This window comes from Heteronotia binoei, chromosome 20, assembly GCF_032191835.1.
Source record: "Heteronotia binoei isolate CCM8104 ecotype False Entrance Well chromosome 20, APGP_CSIRO_Hbin_v1, whole genome shotgun sequence".
In the NCBI taxonomy this organism is placed as follows: domain Eukaryota; kingdom Metazoa; phylum Chordata; class Lepidosauria; order Squamata; family Gekkonidae; genus Heteronotia; species Heteronotia binoei.
The window spans coordinates 16,844,256-16,865,844 of record NC_083242.1 but is presented as its reverse complement, the minus strand read 5'-3'; the positions used below and the strand labels follow the sequence as shown (position 1 = coordinate 16,865,844).

Below are 21,589 nucleotides of genomic sequence, written 5' to 3'. Positions count from 1 at the left end.
CGGGGTGGTTTGCCACTGCCTTCCCCAGTCATCTACACTTTCCCTCCAGCAAGCTGGGGACTCATTTGATCGACCTCGAAAGGATGGAAGGCTGAATCAACCTGGAGCCGGCTACCTGAACCAGCGTCCGCTGGGATCGAACTCAGGTCGTGAGCAGAGGGCTCCGACTGCAGTACTGCAGCTTTACCACTCTGCGCCATGGGGCTTTGAGGGAACATTGGTCACCACCAAAAAAGCCCACTTTTCCTCCAAAGGGGGAACACACCAGCTCCGTAGCTAGGGGCCACAGGGGGAAGGGCCCATGGGGGTGAATGCAGAAAGCTAGAGAGGTTGGGGGCCGTCCGTCTCCCTCCTGCATGATTTAAAGAGCCTGCTGATCAGTTGATTGGCAGACCCTTTAAAAGGTGTGAGGGGGCAGTGGTTGCTCCTGCAAGCCCCTCCCATGCAATTTAAATCACACAGGATGGGCGTGGCCATGGGATGGAGGTGTGGGGCCCCAAAACCCCTGTCAGGGGGCCAGGCCCTGTGGGCCCCTGGTTAGCTACAGGCCTGGAACACACACACATCAGGGCCTCTGGTTCAGCCTTTCATATAGCTTCCTGTCACTTCCATGCTGTGGAATGAATTCAGGTTGCCAGGTCCCCCCTGCTTGCCAGTGGGAGACGAGGTGGTAAGGTTGCCTGGAGGTTTGGGGATGGATCCCCAGGGGATGGGGACAGGCTCCCAGTAGGGCACAATGCCATGCCCTTCACCCTCCAGAGCTGCCATATTCTCCAGGGGTACAGAGATCTCTGTGGGCTGGAAATGAAATGTAATTCCGGGGGATCCCCAAGTCCCACCGGGAGGCTGGCTACTGTAGGAATGATCCATCCCCCCCCCCCCCACCACTGGTAGACAGTTGCACTAAAATCCAGGGTAATGAGGCCCAGTGTAGAAGTGCGGCAAGATGACATCAGAGTATTGGAAAGTAGTGGGATGGACTGAACCAATTCAGACTGCAAGGGGGGGGGATTGCATTGTTTCAACTTCCCCTACCTTCATAATTCCCTGGGGAGAAGAAAAGTTGCACAGCATGCAGTGGGCCAGGAGTGGCCAAACTGTTGCTCAGGAGCCACATGTGGCTCTTTCCCACTTATCATGTGGCTCTCAAAGCCCTACCCGCCCCATCAGCCACCTTGGAGAGGGCATTTGTCTCTTTAAGTCATTTCTCTGAGCCAAGCCAGCTTGCAGCTTGGAGAATGCATTTAAATTTAAAGTTGCTTTCTTTCCACCTCCAGCTCCCCATCTATTTCCTCCCTCCCTCCCTGTCTTGCGACTCTCAAACACCTGACGTTCATGTCTTCCAGCTCTCAAACATCTGATGTTTATTCTATGTGGCTAATTATGTTAAGCCAGTTCGGCCAGCCCTACAATAGGCTATGAAGAAGAAGAATTGCAGATTTATACCCCGCCCTTCTCTCTGAATCAGAGACTCAGAGCGGCTTGCAAGCTCCTATAACTTCTCCCCCCACCAGACACCCTGTGAGGTGGGTGGGGCTGAGGGAGCTCTCACAGCAGCTGCCCTTTCAAGGACAACCTCTGCCAGAGCTATGGCTGACCCAAGGCCATTCCAGCAGGTGCAAGTGGAGGAGTGGGGAATCAAACCCGGTTCTCCCAGATAAGAGTGCGCACACTTAACCACTACACCAAACTGGCTCTCAAAGGGTCCCCCACTGGGACCCTGCAATAGGGTAAAAGTTCTCCCTGTTGCAACATTTTTAAAACTGGTGGGGGCAATGTAAAAATGTTACCCCCCCATGCCTACTGTCTGAACTGGCACATTCTACCAGCTCATTCTATCAGGCCTCATGTTATTGATTGGCATGAAGTTCCCCAGGCTGTTGGCTTCTGCCCACTGGCATTCTGCAGCCCAGACAACAAGGTCTTTTCTTCAAAACCATCGCAGGGGGTCAGGGTTCCCCCACCTTCTCCTTTTGGTGATGTCGATTAGGAAAGGGCCAGTGGGGAAAACAGAATACAGGGGAAGTTCACACATTTGAGGTAGGGGGGAGAGAAAACTTCACAGTTTTGAATAGGTGCCAAATTCTACACCAGGGCATTTCAGTGGTTATTTTTTTTTAATTGACTGCATGAAAGTTTGTCGTGATTCTAATTGAACTTTATTGAGATTGTTCTTTTGTCTGTTGGAGTTATTTTCAGTGGTCTGTGTTCTGCAGGCAACATGGTGGAAGAGGGAAGAGATTTTGAAACACTTCCCGAGGCAGTTTCCACTCTGGACTTGGTCATAATATTAGTATTTTCTGCTGCGTAACCTGAAGATAGTGTGTGGTGATTTAAAAGCATTGCCTGTTTTCCTACCCTCATTGAATTGGCTGGCATCCCTCTCTGTACTCAGTATATCCACCATATACAGTGATCTCTTGTCAGATATTGTCTCTGAGACCCCTGAATTGCCTTGTATGTGCATTCATGGAGGATAGTGCCGTCGGTGAATGGAACTTCCAAGTTTAAAGATGTAACATCCCCCTTTGGCTGTGGGTTCCCAGGTGAAGGTAAGAAGGTAAGAAGGACTCCTTTAAGCGGTGGAAAACCAGTCCAAGTGAGATTAATAAAAGGGAACACAGGCAGTGGCAAATCAAATGCAAGACTGTGATCAGGCAGGCAAAAAGGGACTATGAGGAGCATATTGCAAAAAACATAAAGACCAACAATAAAAATTTCTTCAAATATATTAGAAGTAGGAAACCAGCCAGGGAAGCAGTGGGGCCCTTGGATGACCATGGGGTAAAAGGATTACTGAAGGAGGATGGGGAAATGGCTGAGAAGCTGAATGCATTTTTTGCCTCCGTCTTCACCGTGGAAGATGAGAAGTGTTTGCCCGCCCCAGAACCACTAATATTGGAAGGGGTGTTGAAAGACCTGAGTCAGATTGAGGTGACAAAAGAGGAGGTCCTACAACTAATAGACAAATTAAAAACTAATAAGTCACCGGGTCCGGATGGCATACATCCGAGAGTTCTGAAAGAACTCAAAGTTGAACTTGTGGATCTTCTAACAAAAATCTGTAATCTTTCATTGAAATCTGCCTCCGTTCCTGAGGACTGGAAGGTAGCAAATGTCACCCCCATCTTTAAAAAGGGTTCCAGAGGAGATCCGGGAAATTACAGGCCAGTCAGTCTGACTTCAATACCGGGAAAGTTGGTAGAAACCATTATCAAGGACAGAATGAGTAGGCACATTGATGAACACGGGTTATTGAGGAAGACTCAGCATGGGTTCTGCAAGGGAAGATCTTGCCTCACTAACCTGTTACATTTCTTTGAGGGGGTGAACAAACATGTGGACAAAGGAGACCCGATAGATGTTGTTTACCTTGACTTCCAGAAAGCTTTTGATAAAGTTCCTCATCAAAGGCTCCTTAGAAAGCTTGAGAGTCTTGGAGTAAAAGGACAGGTCCTCTTGTGGATCAAAAACTGGCTGAGTAATAGGAAGCAGAGAGTGAGTATAAATGGGCAGTCTTCGCAGTGGAGGACGGTAAGCAGTGGGGTGCCGCAGGGCTCGGTACTGGGTCCCATCCTCTTTAACTTGTTCATAAATGATTTAGAGTTGGGAGTGAGCAGTGAAGTGGCCAAATTTGCGGATGACACTAAATTGTTCAGGGTGGTGAGAACCAGAGAGGATTGTGAGGAACTCCAAAGGGATCTGTTGAGGCTGGGTGAGTGGGCGTCAACGTGGCAGATGCGGTTCAATGTGGCCAAGTGCAAAGTAATGCACATTGGGGCCAAGAATCCCAGCTACAAATACAAGTTGATGGGGTGTGAACTGGCAGAGACAGACCAAGAGAGAGATCTTGGGGTCATGGTAGATAATTCACTGAAAATGTCAAGACAGTGTGCGTTTGCAATAAAAAAGGCCAACGCCATGCTGGGAATTATTAGGAAGGGAATTGAAAACAAATCAGCCAGTATCATAATGCCTCTGTATAAATCGATGGTGCGGTCTCATTTGGAGTACTGTGTGCAGTTCTGGTCGCCGCACCTCAAAAAGGATATTATAGCATTGGAGAAAGTTCAGAAAAGGGCAACTAAAATGATTAAAGGGCTGGAACACCTTCCCTATGAAGAAAGGTTGAAACGCTTAGGGCTCTTTAGCTTGGAGAAACGTCGACTGAGGGGTGACATGATAGAAGTTTACAAGATAATGCATGGGATGGAGAAAGTAGAGAAAGAAGTACTTTTCTCCCTTTCTCACAATACAAGAACTCGTGGGCATTCGATGAAATTGCTGAGCAGACAGGTTAAAACGGATAAAAGGAAGTACTTCTTCACCCAAAGGGTGATTAACATGTGGAATTCACTGCCACAGGAGGTGGTGGCGTCCACAAGTATAGCCACCTTCAAGAAGGGGTTAGATAAAAATATGGAGCAGAGGTAGGGTTTTATTTGTTTTATCTGTTTTATCTGTTTTAAATATGGATCCCTTTATATATGTAATTTTGATGGATCTACTATTGGAAGCCGCCCTGAGCCACTTGTGGGAAGGGCGGGATATAAATCTTAAATAAATAAAATAAATAAATAAATAAACAAGAGCTTCATCCAGTTGGACCAAACTAAATGACTAGATATTAGGAGATGAGCAGACTGTCCCATTACTTACATACATACAGGGGTGGAATTCTAGCTGGAGCTCCTTTGCATAATAGGCCACATCCCCTGATGTAGCCAATCTTCCAAGAGCTTACAAGACTCATTTTTGTAAGCTCTTGGAGGATTGGCTACATCGGGGGTGTGGCCTAATATGCAAAGGAGCTCCTGCTAGAATCCCAGCCCTGCATACGTACATACAGGTACAGTGTATTCTGTGAACGGAGAGCAGCAGCAAAGGGCCTCTGTGCCCCCCACTTGTGTGTTTTCTGGGGCATCTCACTGCACTAGATAGAATCATAGAGCAGGACCGGGTCTACATGTTTTTTGAAGCGGGGCAAAATTAAAAAATGATGCCCCTTTATGGTCCCATTCTATCTTATGGTCCCATAGAATACAATGGACTCCATACCCAATTTGGGGGGTCCCCCTGCATCAGCACCCGGGGCAAGCGCCCCCCTCTGTCCCCCTTAGATCTGGCCCTGTCATAGAGTCAGAAGGGACCTCCAGGGTCATCTAGTCCAACCCCCTGCACAAGGCAGGAAACTCACAAACACCTCCCCCTAAATTCACAGGATCTTCATTGCTGTTAGATGTCCATCTATCCTCTGTTTAAAAACCTTCAAGGAAGGAGAGCCCACCACCTCCCGAGGAAGCCTGTTCCACTGAGGAATCGCTCTAACGGTCAGGAAGTTCTTCCTCATGTTGCGCCGGAAACGCTTTTGATTTAATTTCAACCCGTTGGTTCTGGTCCTACCTTCTGGGGCTACAGATGTTGAACTAGAATAGGGGTGAATATTTTAGTAATGTATTTAAGGTTGTAACCCACTTAACCCATTGTTCTGTATATTTATTGGGCCAGTCTTTATTTCTGTTTGACTACTTTTATGATCTCAGTGGAAGCTGGGTTCAGGTAGCTGGCTCCAGGTTGACTCAGCCTTCCATCCTTCTGAGGTCAGTAAAATGAGTCCCCAGCTTGCTGGGGGAAAGTGTAGATGACTGGGGAAGGCAATGGCAAACCACCCCGTAAAAAGTCTGCCCTGAAAACGTGAAAGCAACGTCACCCCAGAGTCGGAAAGGACTGGTGCTTGCACAGGGGACTACCTTTACCTTTTTTACTTTTATGATGCTGTGTTTAATCTTGTATGATGACGGCCAATGACCACATACACTACATCTGCTTCTGCTTCTAGTTGAGCAGAGGTGGCCAAGCCTGCTTGATGTAAGAGCCACACAGAATAAACGTCAGATGTTTGAGAGCTGCAAGACAAGGAAGGGAGAGCATTAACAAAATGTTTGGATGATATAAGAAATGAAGAGAAAGAACAAATGTAAATGTTATAAAGGTTATGAAATAATAGTAAAAATTAAGTGATAAAATGAAAGAAAAATAGAAATGGAAAAGATATGTGCTCTCCCCCCCCCCACAACCCCCCCTTTCCTCTGCCCCCCATGTTCCTTCTTTCCTTCCCCGTAACTAAAAACTTAATGATAAAAATTGTTAAAACAAAACAAAAAAGACAAGGAGGGAGGGAGGGTAAGATGGAAAGAAAGCAAATGGGGGAGGATGGAGGTAGAACGGGAGGGAGTGGTGGAAAGAAAGCAACTTTAAATGCATTCTGCAAGCTGGCTTGGCTTGGAGAAGTGACTGAGAGAGACCAACTCCTTCTCCAAGCTGGCTGACACACACTTCGAGACCCCGAGAGCCACACAATATGTGTGAAAGAGCCACACATGGCTCCCGAGCTGCCACCTCTGAACCAGAAGGTCTCATCCGGCAGTGTTCTTCTTTTGTTGCTCTTTCCATACAACTGCACCTGAATCCTTTCCAGCTTGTCCCCCCCCCCCCGAGAATCCTTTGAGGGGGCCGCAGCTTCTGTTTGTTTGCAGAATCCCTTCGGTCCCCAGGAGCTCCAGTCCAGCGCTATCAGGTAGTAGATCTGGGCGTGACCGCCGCCTGAGACCTTGGAGACCTGCGAGCCGCCAGATTAGATACGGGCCCTGGCTAGACGGACCGATGGCCAGAGTTGCAAGGAGGCAGCTCTTCCCATCCCCGCCATAAACGCCTGCTCGCTGGGCTCCCTTCGCCTCCCGGCTCCCCTTTCCCATCCAGGCTTCTTTTGCCTGTGCAGAGGTTCACTCTGCTTACGTGGGTCAACTCCACTCTGCCTGGCGTTCCTAAACCAGTACCAGAAGGGTTAAGGAAAACAGCCCGGCTGGACAAGTGTCAAAGCAACTGCTGTAAGGCTGCATTATCAGTAGGGGGGGAGATGCAGACAGCAGAAGCTGCTTCCTGGGACTGCCGTGCAGAACTTTGGCTGCCACAGGTTGGCCGGCAAACATGAGAAAAGGTAAGAGGACGGACTCCCCTCCCCAGCTGTGGCTTCTTTCTGTTGCAGGAGTGGGGGACGGGATCAAGCTCTCTCTGGCACCTTAAAGGTGAACCCAGTTTCCCTCCTGCATAAACCTCTGTGGGCTAGAGCAGGGCTGGCCAAACTGCGGCTCGGGATACAGATGTGGCTCTTTCACACGTATTGGGTGGCTTTCAAAGCCCCCAATGGCCCATCGGCCAGCTTGGAGAAGGCATTTAAAGTTGAAGTTGTTTTCTTTCCACCTTTCCCTCCCTTTCTACCTCTTCCTCCCCATCTATTTGCCTTCCTTCCTCCTCCCTTCCCTCCCCCCTTCCTATCTGTCTGTCTGTCTGTCTAGCAGCTCTCAAACAACTGACTTTATTCTGTGTGGCTCTTACATTAAGCAAGTTTGGCCCCCCCTAGGCTAGAGCCTAGGGTTCGCAGGGTCTGATTCAGAGAGAAGGGCGGGCTATAAATCTGCAGTCTTCTAGAGCCCACACTGTGAAGCGTCGCAAGGCCTTAACGGGCAGATCTTTATATACAAAATTATGCAAGGGGGGGGGGAACAGCAGAATTAAGGGACTGCGGAATACAGAAAGTACAAGTTGAAAAACAATGCCATAAAATTCAAATACCACAAATAAAAATACAGAGACTATACTCACAGAAACTGTGACTATACAGGTTCTCTGGAAATAAAATATAGTGTTCCAGGCAGAGAGAGCGAAGAAAGTTCTAGCCTAGTTTTTATTATATGCTGTTCAGATTTCCCATTTAGACGGAACCAATTCAGGCTACGATGTGTTGCACCTCCTCATTTGGTTGCATCCATAAACCAGTCCCAGGACAGCAGAGACTGCCTCGTTTCCTATTTAGGAATAAATCGCATTTTATAGCTGGAGGGGGGGTAAAGAAATCTACATGCACGCTGCTGTATTTATAGCCATGTGTCCATGCACACAGCCATTGTGCCTGATCTTAAAGCATACCTATTAGGGTTGGGATGGGAGCCATCCCCTTAAAAGGGCAGCCTTCAAGGAACCAGCTGTTTGCAAGCCATTGAGGGAAGCTCTGATGCCTTATTTACAAGAAGAGGAAAGGAAAGGTCCCCTGTGCAAGCACCAGTCGTTTCCGACTCTGGGGTGATGTTGCTTTCACAGCATTCTCACGGCAGACTTTTTACGGGGTGGTTTGCCATTGCCTTCCCCAGTCATATACACTTCCCCCAGCACAAGCTGGGTCCTCATTTTACCGACCTCAGAAGGATGGAAGGCTGAGTCAACCTGGAGCCGGCTACCTGAATCCAGCTTCCACTGGAATTGAACTCAGGTTGTGAGCAGAGAGTTCAGACCACAGCACTGCAGTACTGCTGCTTTACCACTCTGTGCCATGGGGCCACTCTTGTTTACAAAGAGACCCTCAAGTAAGCCCAGATGTGTTCTGCATTCTGCTACACAAAGCCGTGATGTGAATTGAAAAAAGGAGACCTGTCCCACCAAGTCCCGCCCCCGCCCCAAGAACATCTGATTTTGCTAACCAGGGTTGCCAATCCCCAGCTGGGTAAGAAGTAGGCCAAACACTGTGTAATTTAACACGCTTCAAATAAATAGAGATAGCAGTCCTCTATCTAACAGGTGCGGCACTAGGAAGTATACCTAGCGATTAGAGGACTGAATGTGGACTTTACGGGACCATCAAAATCATTTATGAATTTTGAGCTCGGTTAGAGTGATATGAATCTTGTTTAGAAGTATATTTTTAGTTCCAATGAATTGTGTATCAAAGTTTAAAAAGTGTGTAGCATTTATTTGAAGCGTGTTAAATTACACAGTGTTTGTCCTACTTCTTATCAATCTCTACGCGGTGGTTTCCAGTTTGTTCTAATCCCCAGGCGAGGGCAGGGGATCCCCTGGTTTGGAGGCCCTTCCCCCCTTTCAGGGTTAGCAGAAAGTGTGGGGGGGGGAGGGAAATGTCTGCTGGGCACTCCATTGTGCATTAGGGAATAATGGAGAAATGATCTGTGGGTATCTGGAGCTCAGGGGGGCTGCTTTTTGAGATAGAGGCCCTGAATTTGCAGCATAGCATCTGATGCCTCTCCTCAAAACACCCCCCCCCCAAGTTTCAAAAGGATTGGATAGGGGGGTCCAATTCTATGAGCCCCCAAAGAAGGTGCCCCTATCTTTCATTATTTCCAAATGGAAGGAAGGCATTTAAAGGGTGTGCGGTCCTTTTAAATGTGATTGCCACAACTCCTTTCAGAATTCAGTTGTGCTTGTCACAACCTTGCTCCTGGCTCCACCCTCAGTCTCCTGGCTCCACCCCCAAAGTCCCCAGATTTTTCTGGAGTTGGACTCAGCAACCTTATTGCTAATGGATGCATTCCAGAAAGCCATGAGTGTCGCAAAGTTTCTCAAACTATTAAAGGATTTGTTCACATCATTTCATCTATGAAAATAAGTGCCCTGTGATTTTCACTCACATTGCTGCATTCAACTTCCTTGTGTCAGCTCCAGCTAGTTGTTGCTAAATCCTCGCTTTGTTAGGACAGTGAAAGGTGAGGGACGTTAGTTTTCATACAGTCCCTTTATCTGGACTTAATGCTGGACAAATGCAAGAAAAACCATCCGTGGACAGAAGCGCAGTGTTTGGTCTGCTTTTCTCTGGGGAGTTCATGGAGGCCCAAGTCGCGTCCAAGTAGGTGACAACAAACAGGCTGGAAGGAAAGTTGGGAGAGATTTAAAGAGCAATTTGAAGGTGGTCTACTCAGAATCCTGCTGAAGTCTGTTCGGTGTGGCTTAACTTGCAGGAAATAATGCACTTTCAATCCACTTTTAATGCACTTTCCAACTGGATTTTGCCAGTTCACACAGTTGGAAACTGCAGTGAAAGTGGATTGAAAGTGCACTATTTAGTGTGTGAGATCACAACCTTGTTGTTGAATGGTTAGGCGTTCAACAAAACTCCTCATGCTGACTTGTTAACAGGCTTCATGTTCCAGTCTTGTAATCCATATCCAAAAGCATCACCCATTTGGAGTCCCTATATTATTTAAAAGTAGGGGCGGAATTCTAGCAGGAGCTCCTTTGCATATTAGGCCACATCTTCCTGGTGTAGCCAATCCTCCAAGAGCTTATTAAAAAAGCCTTGTAGGCTCTTGGAGGATTAGCTACATCAGGGAGGTGTGGCCTCGTATGCAAAGGAGCTTCTGCTAGAATTCCACCCCTGTTTAAAAGTCTGATCTATGACAGCATTCTGTTGCAGTCTTGAGGCCTAGAAACTCTATTTTTGGTCAATGAAAGCTGAAATCATATGAGCTCCGCACGGCCTCGCGGGACCGCCGTGCAAACATCCAGATTTCTCATACACCTTTGTACTCTTGCCACACCACTGTTCCTTTGCCAGTTTAATGAGCTTCGCTTTTTATTTCTTTGCCCGACAGAAACAGCGCTGACTCTGGCTCTTCTCTGGGCTTGGGTGGCGGGGTCCCAGTCCCTCGAAGCGGAAACCGCTAAAGAGTCCGCTGTGGCGGAAAGCCAGAAATGCCCTAGCCCGTGCTTCTGCAGCTACGACGACTGCAACGATGAGTTGAGCATCTACTGCAGTTCTCGGAACCTCACGAGCATCCCGGGAGACGTCCCCAGGGCCGTGCGGCTGCTTTGGCTGGACGGCAACAACTTCACCTCCTTGCCGGCTCTGACCTTCCGCAACCTCTCCAACCTGGAATTCCTCAACCTGCAGGGCAGCCAGTTGATGCTCATCGAACAGCACGCCTTCCACGGCTTGGAAGGGCTGTACTCCTTATTCCTGGAGCGCAACCGCTTGAAATCGCTGGCCCCCAACATTTTCCTCCACCTGCAGAACCTGGCCTCCTTAAATCTCAACAACAACCAGTTTGCCAAGATGGAAGAGGGGGTGTTTGCCGGGTTGTCCAACCTCTGGTACTTGAACCTGGGATGGAACTCCTTGGTGGTGCTGCCCGATAGAGTGTTTCACGACCTGCCCAACCTGAGGGAGCTCGTCCTGGCCAGCAATAAGCTCCACTACCTGCAGCACCAGCTCTTCTACAGCCTCACGGAGCTGAGAGAGCTGGACTTAAGCGGGAACACCCTCAAGGGCATCAAAGGGAACATCTTCACGAAGCTGCAGAAGCTGCAGAAACTCTACCTGCATCACAACCAAATCAATGCCGTCGCCCCCCGGGCCTTCATGGGCATGAAGTCCCTACGGTGGTTGGACCTGTCCCACAACCGCCTGACCACGCTGTTCGAAGACACGTTCTTTGGCCTCTCAACCCTGCATGTTTTGCGCCTATCGAGCAATTCGATTGCCGGCTTGAGGCCGAGGACCTTCCGAGACCTTCAGTTCTTGGAAGAGCTGCAGCTGGGGAACAACAGGCTCAGGAGCCTGGCCGAGAGGGGCTTCGAGAAACTCGGTCAGCTCGAGGTTCTGGCTCTTAACGACAACCAGCTTCAAGAGATCCGAGCCGGGGTGTTCCTGGGCCTCGCCAACGTGGCCGTAATGAACCTGTCGGGCAACTGCCTGAAGAGCCTCCCCGATTTTGCTTTCCGGGGTCTCAGCCAGCTGCACAGCCTTCATCTGGAGAACAGCTGCCTGAGCCGGATCAGACCACAAATGTTCTCGAATCTCTCCAGCCTCCGGAGACTGTTCTTGCGGCACAATGCCATTGCCGTGATAGAGGATCACGGCCTCAGCGATTTGCACGACCTTCTCGATCTGGACCTGAAGAACAACAGGCTGACCAGGCTCCTCCCCAACCAGTTCGCAGGCCTGGGGAACCTGGAATATCTTCTCCTGTCCTCTAACCAGCTGCTGGAAATCTCTCCCGAAGCCTTTGCCCCGCTTCGGCGCCTCTCCTGGCTTGACCTCTCCAACAATGACCTGGAGACACTGGACGGGGATGTCCTCGCACCCTTATCGAAACTGGAGTATCTGAACGTCAAGAACAACTCGCTCCAAACCTTCTTGGTGGGTTGGCTGGGCACTTCCCCCAAACTGGCTCAGTTGTGGCTAGAGAGGAACAAATGGGATTGCAACTGTTCCCTGAAAGGCCTACGGGACTTTGCTTTGCAGAACCCCACCGTGGTCCTGCGGTACACGCAGTCCGTCACAGAAGGGGACGCTCCGGTGTACTCGTACAACAACGTCACCTGCCTTAGCCCAGCAGACGTCATGGGACTGGACCTGAGGGACGTCCCCGAAGACCATTTTGTTGATTGCTAACTACCCGTCTTTCCTTCCAAAACACGTCCTTCCTTTTTCTGCTTAGCCGGTGTCAGCCTCTGGTTTATCCCTTCATCCATAACGTAATGAGGTCGTGACTGTGCGGAACAGAGGCTCCTTCCCCGCACCCGCTCAACTTCATCATGCACGGGGGAAGAACAAAACAATCTCTGGGTTTTGATGGGGTGTCTTTTAGGCAAGTCTTTTTTCCTCACTATCCCTGAGGACTGGTAGCCTACCGCTTGACTTGGCACAGTATGACCTGAGCACTTGAACCCAATTGTCAGCTATCCCACATGACAATATTGACCAATAACAATTTTTTAAAAAATGGGTTGGGGGAAGAAAGAGAATTCGGTGCTGCAAGAACACCGGAAAGCTACCTACCCCACAAAAGAAGAGCTTGACAGGGAATGAAGCTATCATTTAAAAAAAGGTAGTCCCCTGTGCAAGCACCAGTCGTTTCCGACTCTGGGGTGACATTGCTTTCACAAGGTTTTCACGGCAGACTTCTTACGGGGTGGTTTGCCATTGCCTTCCCCAGTCATCTACACTTTCCCCCCAGCAAGCTGGGGACTCATTTTACCGATCTCGGAAGGATGGAAGGCTGAGTCAACCTCGAGCCAGCTACCTGAACCAGCTTCCGCTGGGATCAAACTCAGGTCGTGAGCAGAGGGCTCCAACTGTAGTACTGCAGCTTTACCACTCTGTGCCACGGGGCCCTGAAACTATAATTAAGAAATACTAAAAACCAGGCCTCATTTTGAGCAGGAGTTCACAGGAGCGGAGCTTCAGAACCGCTCAATGTTATTGTGCTCTTTCTTTCTCCCCCCCCCCAAAAAAAACCCATTGCATCTGGGCTCCATTGTTCAAACCCCCTAAAATTTGACAAACTTTCTAATATTTTACCCCACCAAAAATGGGGAAATAACCGAAACATATAAAGCAGACAGATGGAAATCTTCATCATGCTACTGTGGCCACATAGGAAAAGTAAAGAGTATGGTGAGGTTTTATGATGATTCCAATTCCAGAAGCATTTTAAGGTAGATGCTGAGCTGATATAATTGAGTCCAGCTCCTGGTGATGTCAGGGGGTGGAGATGGCAAATGCGAGTGAGTTCTGCAAATGATTTGCGCTAATGAGCTCCGGCACCTCTTTTTCTACAAAATGACCCCTACTAAAAACTGTAAGATTGTATTGAGACACAATAGGAGAAAAAGACTCACAATAACACAAAAGAAAGATACCCAAATGTACATGTAGCACAATGCTAGAAATATCACTGATGTCTCAGGAGGGCAGGGAGCTCTCTTCATAATCTGAGAACTTCCCAGTGGGAGACTGTTTGGAATGATCCTTATTTGCAGAGCGTTGGGATAATGCAACAGTCTAAAACTGGATAAGGACTGCAAAGACCCTCTCTGTTCAGATCTGCACTTTGCTACGAACTCTGTAAATCTGGGTAAAGATAAAGGAAAGGTCCCCTGTGCAAGCACCAGTCATTTCTGACTCTGGGGTGACGTCGCACCGTGACGTTTTCACGCAGACTTTCTACAGGGTGGTTTCCCATCGCCTTCCCCAGTCATCTGCACTTTCCCCCCAGCAAGCTGCGTATTCATTTTACCGACCTCAGAAGGATGGAAGGCTGAGTCAAACTGGAGCCGGCTATCTGAACCCAGCTTCTGCCGGGATTGGTCGTGAGCCGAGAGCTTGGACTGCAGTACTGCAGCTTTACTACTCTGCGCCATGGGGCTCCTTGTAATCTGGGTACACAGGGCTTTTTTTGTAGCAGGAACTCATTTGAATATTAAGCCACACCCCCTGATGTAGCCAATCTTCCTGGAGCTTACAGTAGGCCTTGTACTAAGAGCCCTGTAAGCTCTTGGAGGATTGGCTACATTAGGGGTGTGCGACCTAATATGCAAAGGAGTTCCTGCTACAAAAAAAAGCCCTGTGGGTACCGATTTAAGTGCAAGATCTCAGGCCAGCTCTCGAGCTTAACCTACTTTGCAGGATTGTTATGTGGACAAAAGGGGGCAGGGAATGATAGATGCTCTTTTGGGATTCTTGGAAGACGGGTGGTGTAAATAAAATGGAAAATAATGGTTTTCAGATGGCATTGTGTGTGGTCCATTTAGGGGATCTGAAGATTGTCCAGCTGCCTGAAGGACTAGCTCCTTTGAGCACTGTGCACCACTAGGTGGCAAGCTAGACAGTTTTTGCGAGTGATCGGAGAGAACGGTGACTGACCCAAGGTCACCCAGTTGGCATCATGTGGAGGAGGAGTGGGGAATCAAACCCAATTCTCCAGGTTAGAGTCCCTTGCTCTTAACCACTACACCAAACTGGCTAATAAGATGAGAAGATACCAGCAGTGGCGTGGGTGGGTGGGAATTGCCTTTATCTGAATGTTTTTGGCATATATAGGGTCTTTAAAAGAAATGGCTGAATTTTGTTATTGGAACAGGTTATTTTTGATGTTTTTGCTCCAGTTATTTGAACTCACAGAATGGTATTCTGAACTGTCATCCTTGTCTATTCCAATTATTGCATTGATACACAATTACTATTATCTCTTTTCCCCAGGATATTCATATTGGGGAGGTCTTGTGCCATCACAGTATGCCTGAGAGGCAGCTTGCCACATGGTTCCAGTGCTTTGTCTCACCCAGGACTTTTTTCATAGCAGGAACTCCTTAGGCCACACCTCCCTGATGTAGCCAATCCTCCAAGAGTTTACAGGGCTCTTAGAACAGGGCCTACTGTTAGCTCCAGGAAGATTGGCTACATCAGGGGGGCGTCGCCTAATATGCAAAGGAGTTCCTGCTACAAAAAAGCTCTTGGTTGTTGTTTCCACATGGGGCTTGGCACAAGAACATTCCACCTTGACGTCCATGCTCCCCGTTCCCACCATATGTGTGGCATCATAGAACCACCGAGTTGGAAGGGGTCAGGGAGGCCATCTAGTCTAACCCCCTGCTCAAGGCAGGATCAGCCTAGAGCATCCCTGACCAGTGTTGGTCCAGCAGTTGCTTGAAGACTCCCCACCTCCCTCGGTAGCTGGTTCCACTGCTGAAGAACTCTGACTGTGAAGAAGTTTGTCCTAGTATCCAGTCGGTACCTTCCCGCCCGTTGTTGTGAGTTGACCTAGAGCCGGGGTGGCCACCGGTAGTTCTCCAGATGTTTTTTGCCAACAACTCCCATCAGCCCCAGCCATTGGCCATGCTGGCTGGGGCTGATGGGGGTTGTAGGCAAAAGACATCTGGAGAGCCTCCGTTGGCCACCCCTGAACTAGAGCATGATCTGAGAAGGAGGGTTGGGTGGGCCTTTTGCCTTCTCAGGTTTCTTCACAGTTCTTCGGTGGAAGTTCAAGATGGATGCAGGAACAGATGGCTTGACAAACGCAGCAGTTCTGGTCACATATCAGATAATCCACAGTGAGTTTATCAACCTTTTTTGAGCAATGGCAAAACCGTTTTTGTTTTCTTATGATGTTTTACTCGGGGACAGAATTAGGTTTTCACATCTTCGAACCGTCTAGAAACTCATAGAGCCTCATGTCCCTCGATTTTCGCTGACACCGAATCTACAAATGGAAGCAAAAGCAAAGGCTTTTCTGCAGGGTTCAGTACAGGCCTCTCCTTAAAAAGATCTTTCCTCTTTCATCCAGTCCTGGAAAACCACTGCGAGTTAAGTGTCCACAGTGGTGGGTTAGAAGGACAAAGGCTTGGCTAGGCATAAGAATTCAGGTATTTTTTCTATTTTTAATGTGTGTGTGTGCACACGTGCACCTGGAAGTCATGGTGACCTCTGGTGACTGACCCCTACTGGAGACCTGGAGGATATTCAGGGAGGTGGCTGAATAAAGCCTGCCCCTGCCCTCCCCACTGCTGGTATTCCAAGGAGGCCTCCCATTCAAGGACTTGCCAGAGAAGAACCTGGAATTCATGGCAACCTCTGGTGACTGACCTCTACTGGGGGCCTGGAGGATATTCAGGAAGGTGGCTGAATAGAGCCTGCCCCTGCCCTCCTGACTGCTGGTATTCCAAGGAGGTCTTCTATCCAAGTACTTGCCAGAGAAGAACCTTGAAGTCATGGGGACCTCTGGTGACTGACCCCTACTGGGGGCCTGGAGGATATTCAGAGAGGTGGCTGAATAGAGCCTGCCCCTGCCCTCCTGACTGCTGGTATTCCAAGGAGGTCTTCTATCCAAGTACTTACCAGAGAAGAACCTTGAAGTCATGGCAACCTCTGGTGACTGACCCCTACTGGGGGCCTGGAGGATATTCAGAGAGGTGGCTGAATAGAGCCTGCCCCTGCCCTCCTGACTGCTGGTATTCCAAGGAGGTCTTCTATCCAAGTACTTGCCAGAGAAGAACCTGGAAGTCATGGGGACCTCTGGTGACTGACCCCTACTGGGGGCCTGGAGGATATTCAGAGAGGTGGCTGAATAGAGCCTGCCTCTGCCTCCTGACTGCTGGTATTCCAAGGAGGTCTCCCATCCAACTTCCAAGTATTTGCCAGGGTCGACCCTGCTTAGCTTCCAAGATCTGACAAGAATGGGCTTGCCGGATCTACCCAGGTCAGGGTGGCATAACTTGGAATTCAGGTGAAGGGGCTGTGGCTCAGCACGAAAGCATCTGCTTGGCTTGCAGAAGGTCCCAGGTTCAGTTTTCGGCATCTCCAATTAGAAGGATCTGGCGGGAGGTGACACGAGAGACCTCTGGAGTCCCTGCCAGTCAGAATAAGCAATACTGACTTGGATGGTCCAATGGCTGATCTGGTGTAAGGCAGTTTCCAATGTATGTGTGGTGTATTCTCAAGTCTGCATCCATGAGCATGGTGTCCTGTAAACCAAAATGTGGGGCAATGGTGAGGTTAGCTCCCCTTCCTGACCTCCAGGGGTGGAATTCTAGCAGGAGCTCCTTTGCATATTAGGCCACACACACACACACACACACACCGAGGTAGCCAATCCTCCAGGAGCTTCCAAGGCTTTTTTGTAAGCTCTTGGAGAATTGGCTGCATCGGGGGGGGGGGGGTGGCCTAATATGCAAAGGAGCTCCTGCCAGAATTCCACCCCTGCTGACCTCACTTTATATTCTGATTCAAGTGTCACCCCCCCCACCACCACCACAGCAAGCAGAGCCCTTAAATTAATCAAAGGCAACAACAACGTTAGAGTCCAGCGGCAACTGTAAGACCTGAAGATATTCTATAAGATGTACACTCATTTGCTGTTCTCCTGTGTAAAGGCATCTCTGTGTGTGTGCAGGCCTCAGATTCAGCAGAAGCTCACAGGAGTGCAGCTCCTGAACCTTTCTGAGGGTTCCCCCCTTCCTCCCCACCTACCTTGTCCACTGAATAGTAGGTGCAGTTGCATAACAATCCCTGGATTAGGAGAGTGGTCAGCCAGCCAGCCACCAGGAGCTTTGCCACACCCCCAGCAGCCCTCATTAACCCCTGGAGAAGGCCACGCCACCCTTTCTCTACTTCTTATGTGATTTTGGGTGGCAGGTGGCTTGCTGGCCTTTTGACTGTGGGGGGGGGGGCGGCCAAGGAGAGCCCCAGGTGAGCAAGGCCTGCTTGGGCTGGCTGCATCTCTAGCCAGCTCAAGTAGGCCTCATTCACCCGGGGCTCTCATTTCCTGCATTTGGTTGCTTTTGGCTGGTGGGGAGTGGCATATGCGAATGAGTTATACTAATGAGCTCCACCACCTATTTTCGTACAAAACGGCCCCTGTGTGTGTATATATAAACTGTTAACTTCCACTGCAGTGTATCTGAGGAAGTGTGCGTGGACATGAAAGCTTAAACCTTGAATAAAACTCTGTTGATCTTACAAGGTGCCACTGGACTCTAGCTTTGTTCTGCTGCTTCAGGCCAACACCGTTACTCCACCTGGGCAGCAAGTTCAACCAAAGCACATCATCTGCGGGAAGTTCTCCTACATGATTGATTCATTCCTCACGTTCACATCCTCTTGCCTTCCTCCACGGAGCCCTGTACACAGCCCCTTCCTCTCCCTTTTTTGTGACTTTGTGAGCTAGCTTAGACTGCAAAAGAGTGAGCAGACTGAGATCCCCACAGAAGAAATAGAAGAAGAATTGCAGATTTATACCCCACCCTTCTCCCTGAATCAGAGCCTTAGAGCGGCTTACAATCTCCTATATCGTCTCCCCCACAACAGACACCCTGTGAGGTGGGTGGGGCTGAGGGAGCTCTCACAGCAGCTGCCCTTTCAAGGACAACCTCTGCCAGAGCTATGGCTGACCCAAGGCCATTCCAGCAGGTGCAAGTGGAGGAGTGGCGAATCAAACCCGGTTCTCCCAGATAAGAGTCCGCACACTTAGCCCCAAACCAAGCTGGTTCACGGGAGGAGCTGAGATTCCAGTGCAGGGCTTCCCCAGTCCAGCTCAGCCTGTAATTGCTGCCAGGGCCAGATTAACAATTAAACCAACTAGGCACTGGCCTATGGGGCCTTGGGTTGGCTGGTTTCCTCCCTGCTTGCAGCCCTCCCAGCCGCCATGCACAGCCAGCAACTGAGCCCCTCTGCCCGGCTTGCCTGGTGCGGCTGCTGCTGGCGTTGTTGCCAGGTTTGCCTCTCCCCCCCCGAGCTCTGTCCAAGGGGCTTTTGAGAAGGGGCCTGCAGGCTGCAGCAAAGGGAAGGCACACCGACTCAGATCATTTGTGGGGGGGGGCCTCTGAGATTTCGACTGCCTAGGGGCCTCCATAGGGTTTAATCCGGCACTGATTGCAGCAGGGAGATCCCCCATCTCAGCCCCAACCAAAGCACAGCAGTGCTCTCACACGGCTCCTCTTCCTTGCTGCAAAGGAAGGCTGCTGAGGAAGCCCCACTCCCATGGTGCTGATTTGAAAATCTCTGAACTTTCTCAGACATTAAGGAGAACTGGGGGCCATGGGCCTCTTCCTCTTGTAACCAGTTTGGTGTAGTGGTCAAGAGTGGCAGTTTCTAATCCGGAGAACTGGACTTGAGTCCTCACTTTTCCACATGCAGCCAGCTGGGTGACCTTGTCCTCTCACAGCAGTTCTCTCAGAGCTCTCTCAGCCCCACTTCCCTCACCAGGGTGTCTATTGTGGGAACAGAAGGCGACTGGAAGCCGCTCCGAGACTCCTTTGAATAGTGAAGGATGGGGTGTAAAACCAACTCTTCTTCTAGCCTGAACAGTGCCCAGAGAAATCTGAACAAAGCTCAAAGATACGTTTATATTCAGGGCTTTTTTTTTAGTAGCAGGAGCTCCTTTGCATATTAGGCCATACCCCCTTGACGTAGCCAATCCTCCTGGAGCTTACAGTAGGCCCTGTACTAAGAGTCCTGTAAGCTCTGAGAGGATTGGCTACATCAAGGGGGTGTGGCCTAATATGCAAAGGAGCTCCTGCTACCAAAAAAAACCCTGCCGCAAAGTGCGTGCAGAAGTGCCCCTCAGACTTCCACACACTCTGCCACTGGTCCCGTTCAGATGGAGCTAGCAGAGAACAGACTTGCCCCTGGCTTGCTCACACCCCACCCCCGAGACAGACCCTCCCTGAGCGTGGCCAGAATTTTGCAACTGCTTGTTAAGTCTGAAAACCGTGACCTCAAGCAGACGTTGACTTTAGGATTCAAATCCCCAGGCAGACAAGCTATCACCCAAATTGCACTGGGCAGAGGCAATAAAAAAGGGGGTTTCATAATGCAGGAGCACCTCGCAGCCTCCAGAGCACAGCCTTGTGCTTTTTAAAGGAACAGTTCTTTGACCTTGCAATCCTTTAAATTATACCTGTCCAGCTATTACTGCTGCTTGCGATAGCTGCTTTAAAAGAATTCCCAGTTGTGCTGTCCGCAGTTATGTCATTCAGGTTAGTCTACAGAGAGCCAGTTTGGTGTAGTGGGTAAGTGTACGGACTCTTACCTGGGAGAACCAACCCTAGCGATACGGGTGTGGGAATTCTGCGTTCTAACAATAATTAACAATTATTGTATGGCATTATTTGTAGTATAGCCAAGAGATCCTAAGATTGTCTGGCACCCAGCAGTTCTAGCCAATGTCCCCTCTAAACTGAGTTAGTGTGAGCTAGCTCACAATTTTTTAGCCTCCAGCTCATGCATTTTTGTCTAAGCTCAGGGAAAACGACCTCCCAGAGCAAACTAACTTATGCAGTAAGCTCACCACTTTAACGCCAGTAGCTCATGAAGTAGAATTTTTGCTCACAAGACTCCACAGCTTAGAGGGAACATTGGTTCTAGCTCTTTTAGCATTACGCACCACAAGGTGGCGAGCTAGACTGGCTTTTAAGGGCAAGAGACATTTCAGAGGTGGCTTGCCGTTGCCTGCCTTTGCATTGCGTCTCTGATATTCCTTGCAGGTTGCCCTCCCAGATACTAGCCAAGGCCGACCCTGCTTAACTTCCAAGATCTGATAGGATCGGGCTAGCCTGGGCTATTCAGGTCAGGGACTTGCACTCTTGGCACCAAGAGACCAGAGAAACCAGGACTGGGACAAGAGAGAGTGGGAAGATGATACTGGTGAAGATGATATTGCATTTATATCCCGCCCTCCACTCCGAATCTCAGAGCAGCTCACAATCTCCTTTACTTTCCCCCCACCCACAACATACACCGTGTGAGGTGGGTGGGGCTGAGAGAGCTCTCTCAAAAGCTGCCCTTTCAAGGACAGAGTCTCAGAGCCGCTCACAATCTCCTTTACCCTCCTCCCCCACAGCAGACAGCCTGTGAGGCAAATGGGGCTGAGAGAGCTGTCCCAGAAGCTGCCCTTTCAAGAACAACTCTGCCAGAGCTCTGGCTGACCCAAGGCCATTCCAGCAGCTGCAAGTGGAGGAGTGGGGAATCAAACCCGGTTCTCCCAGATAAGAGTCTGCACACTTAACCACTGCACCAAACTGGCTCTCGCAGCAAAGAAAATACATGCCAAGGTGGCAATGCAAAGGGATGATTTGTAGATTTATGTGCATATTTCTGTTGTTCTTGGATTGCATTTGTTATACTCTTTTGCCTTAAATGATATTTTGTATGTTCATTAACCTCCAGTTTGCTCTGCCTTTCCTGAGATTTTTGTACACTTGTAACAGCCAATGGCTAATTACAATAAATGAACTCAGCCTAATATGCAAAGGAGTTCCTGCTACAAAAAAAGCCCTGCTTGGTGCTAATAATGCATGGGTCTGTTCTGCGAACAGCTGCAGAAGAGTCCCTCGTGTGGGCAGAAGGCATGCCGTTATCAGCACAGAACCACAGGCTAATCAAAGTAATTCTCTTGTGGATTAAATTTCCTGGCGTTCTCCTGGCTTCCTGCTTGCTTCCACCCAGAAGATCTCTGCGCAGCACTCT

The 21,589-nt window shown here is 49.4% G+C and overlaps 1 protein-coding gene across 1 annotated transcript; it reads left to right on the top strand.

Moving 5' to 3' along the window:
* The first annotated feature begins 6,915 nt into the window (after positions 1 to 6,915).
* Positions 6,916 to 14,349, top strand: IGFALS (insulin like growth factor binding protein acid labile subunit). The gene is made up of 2 exons (XM_060260903.1): positions 6,916 to 6,997; positions 10,437 to 14,349. Exons 1-2 carry the CDS (start codon positions 6,988 to 6,990, stop codon positions 12,236 to 12,238), a joined length of 1,812 nt encoding a protein of 603 aa, XP_060116886.1. The 5' UTR covers positions 6,916 to 6,987; the 3' UTR covers positions 12,239 to 14,349.
* The last annotated feature ends 7,240 nt before the right edge of the window (positions 14,350 to 21,589 follow it).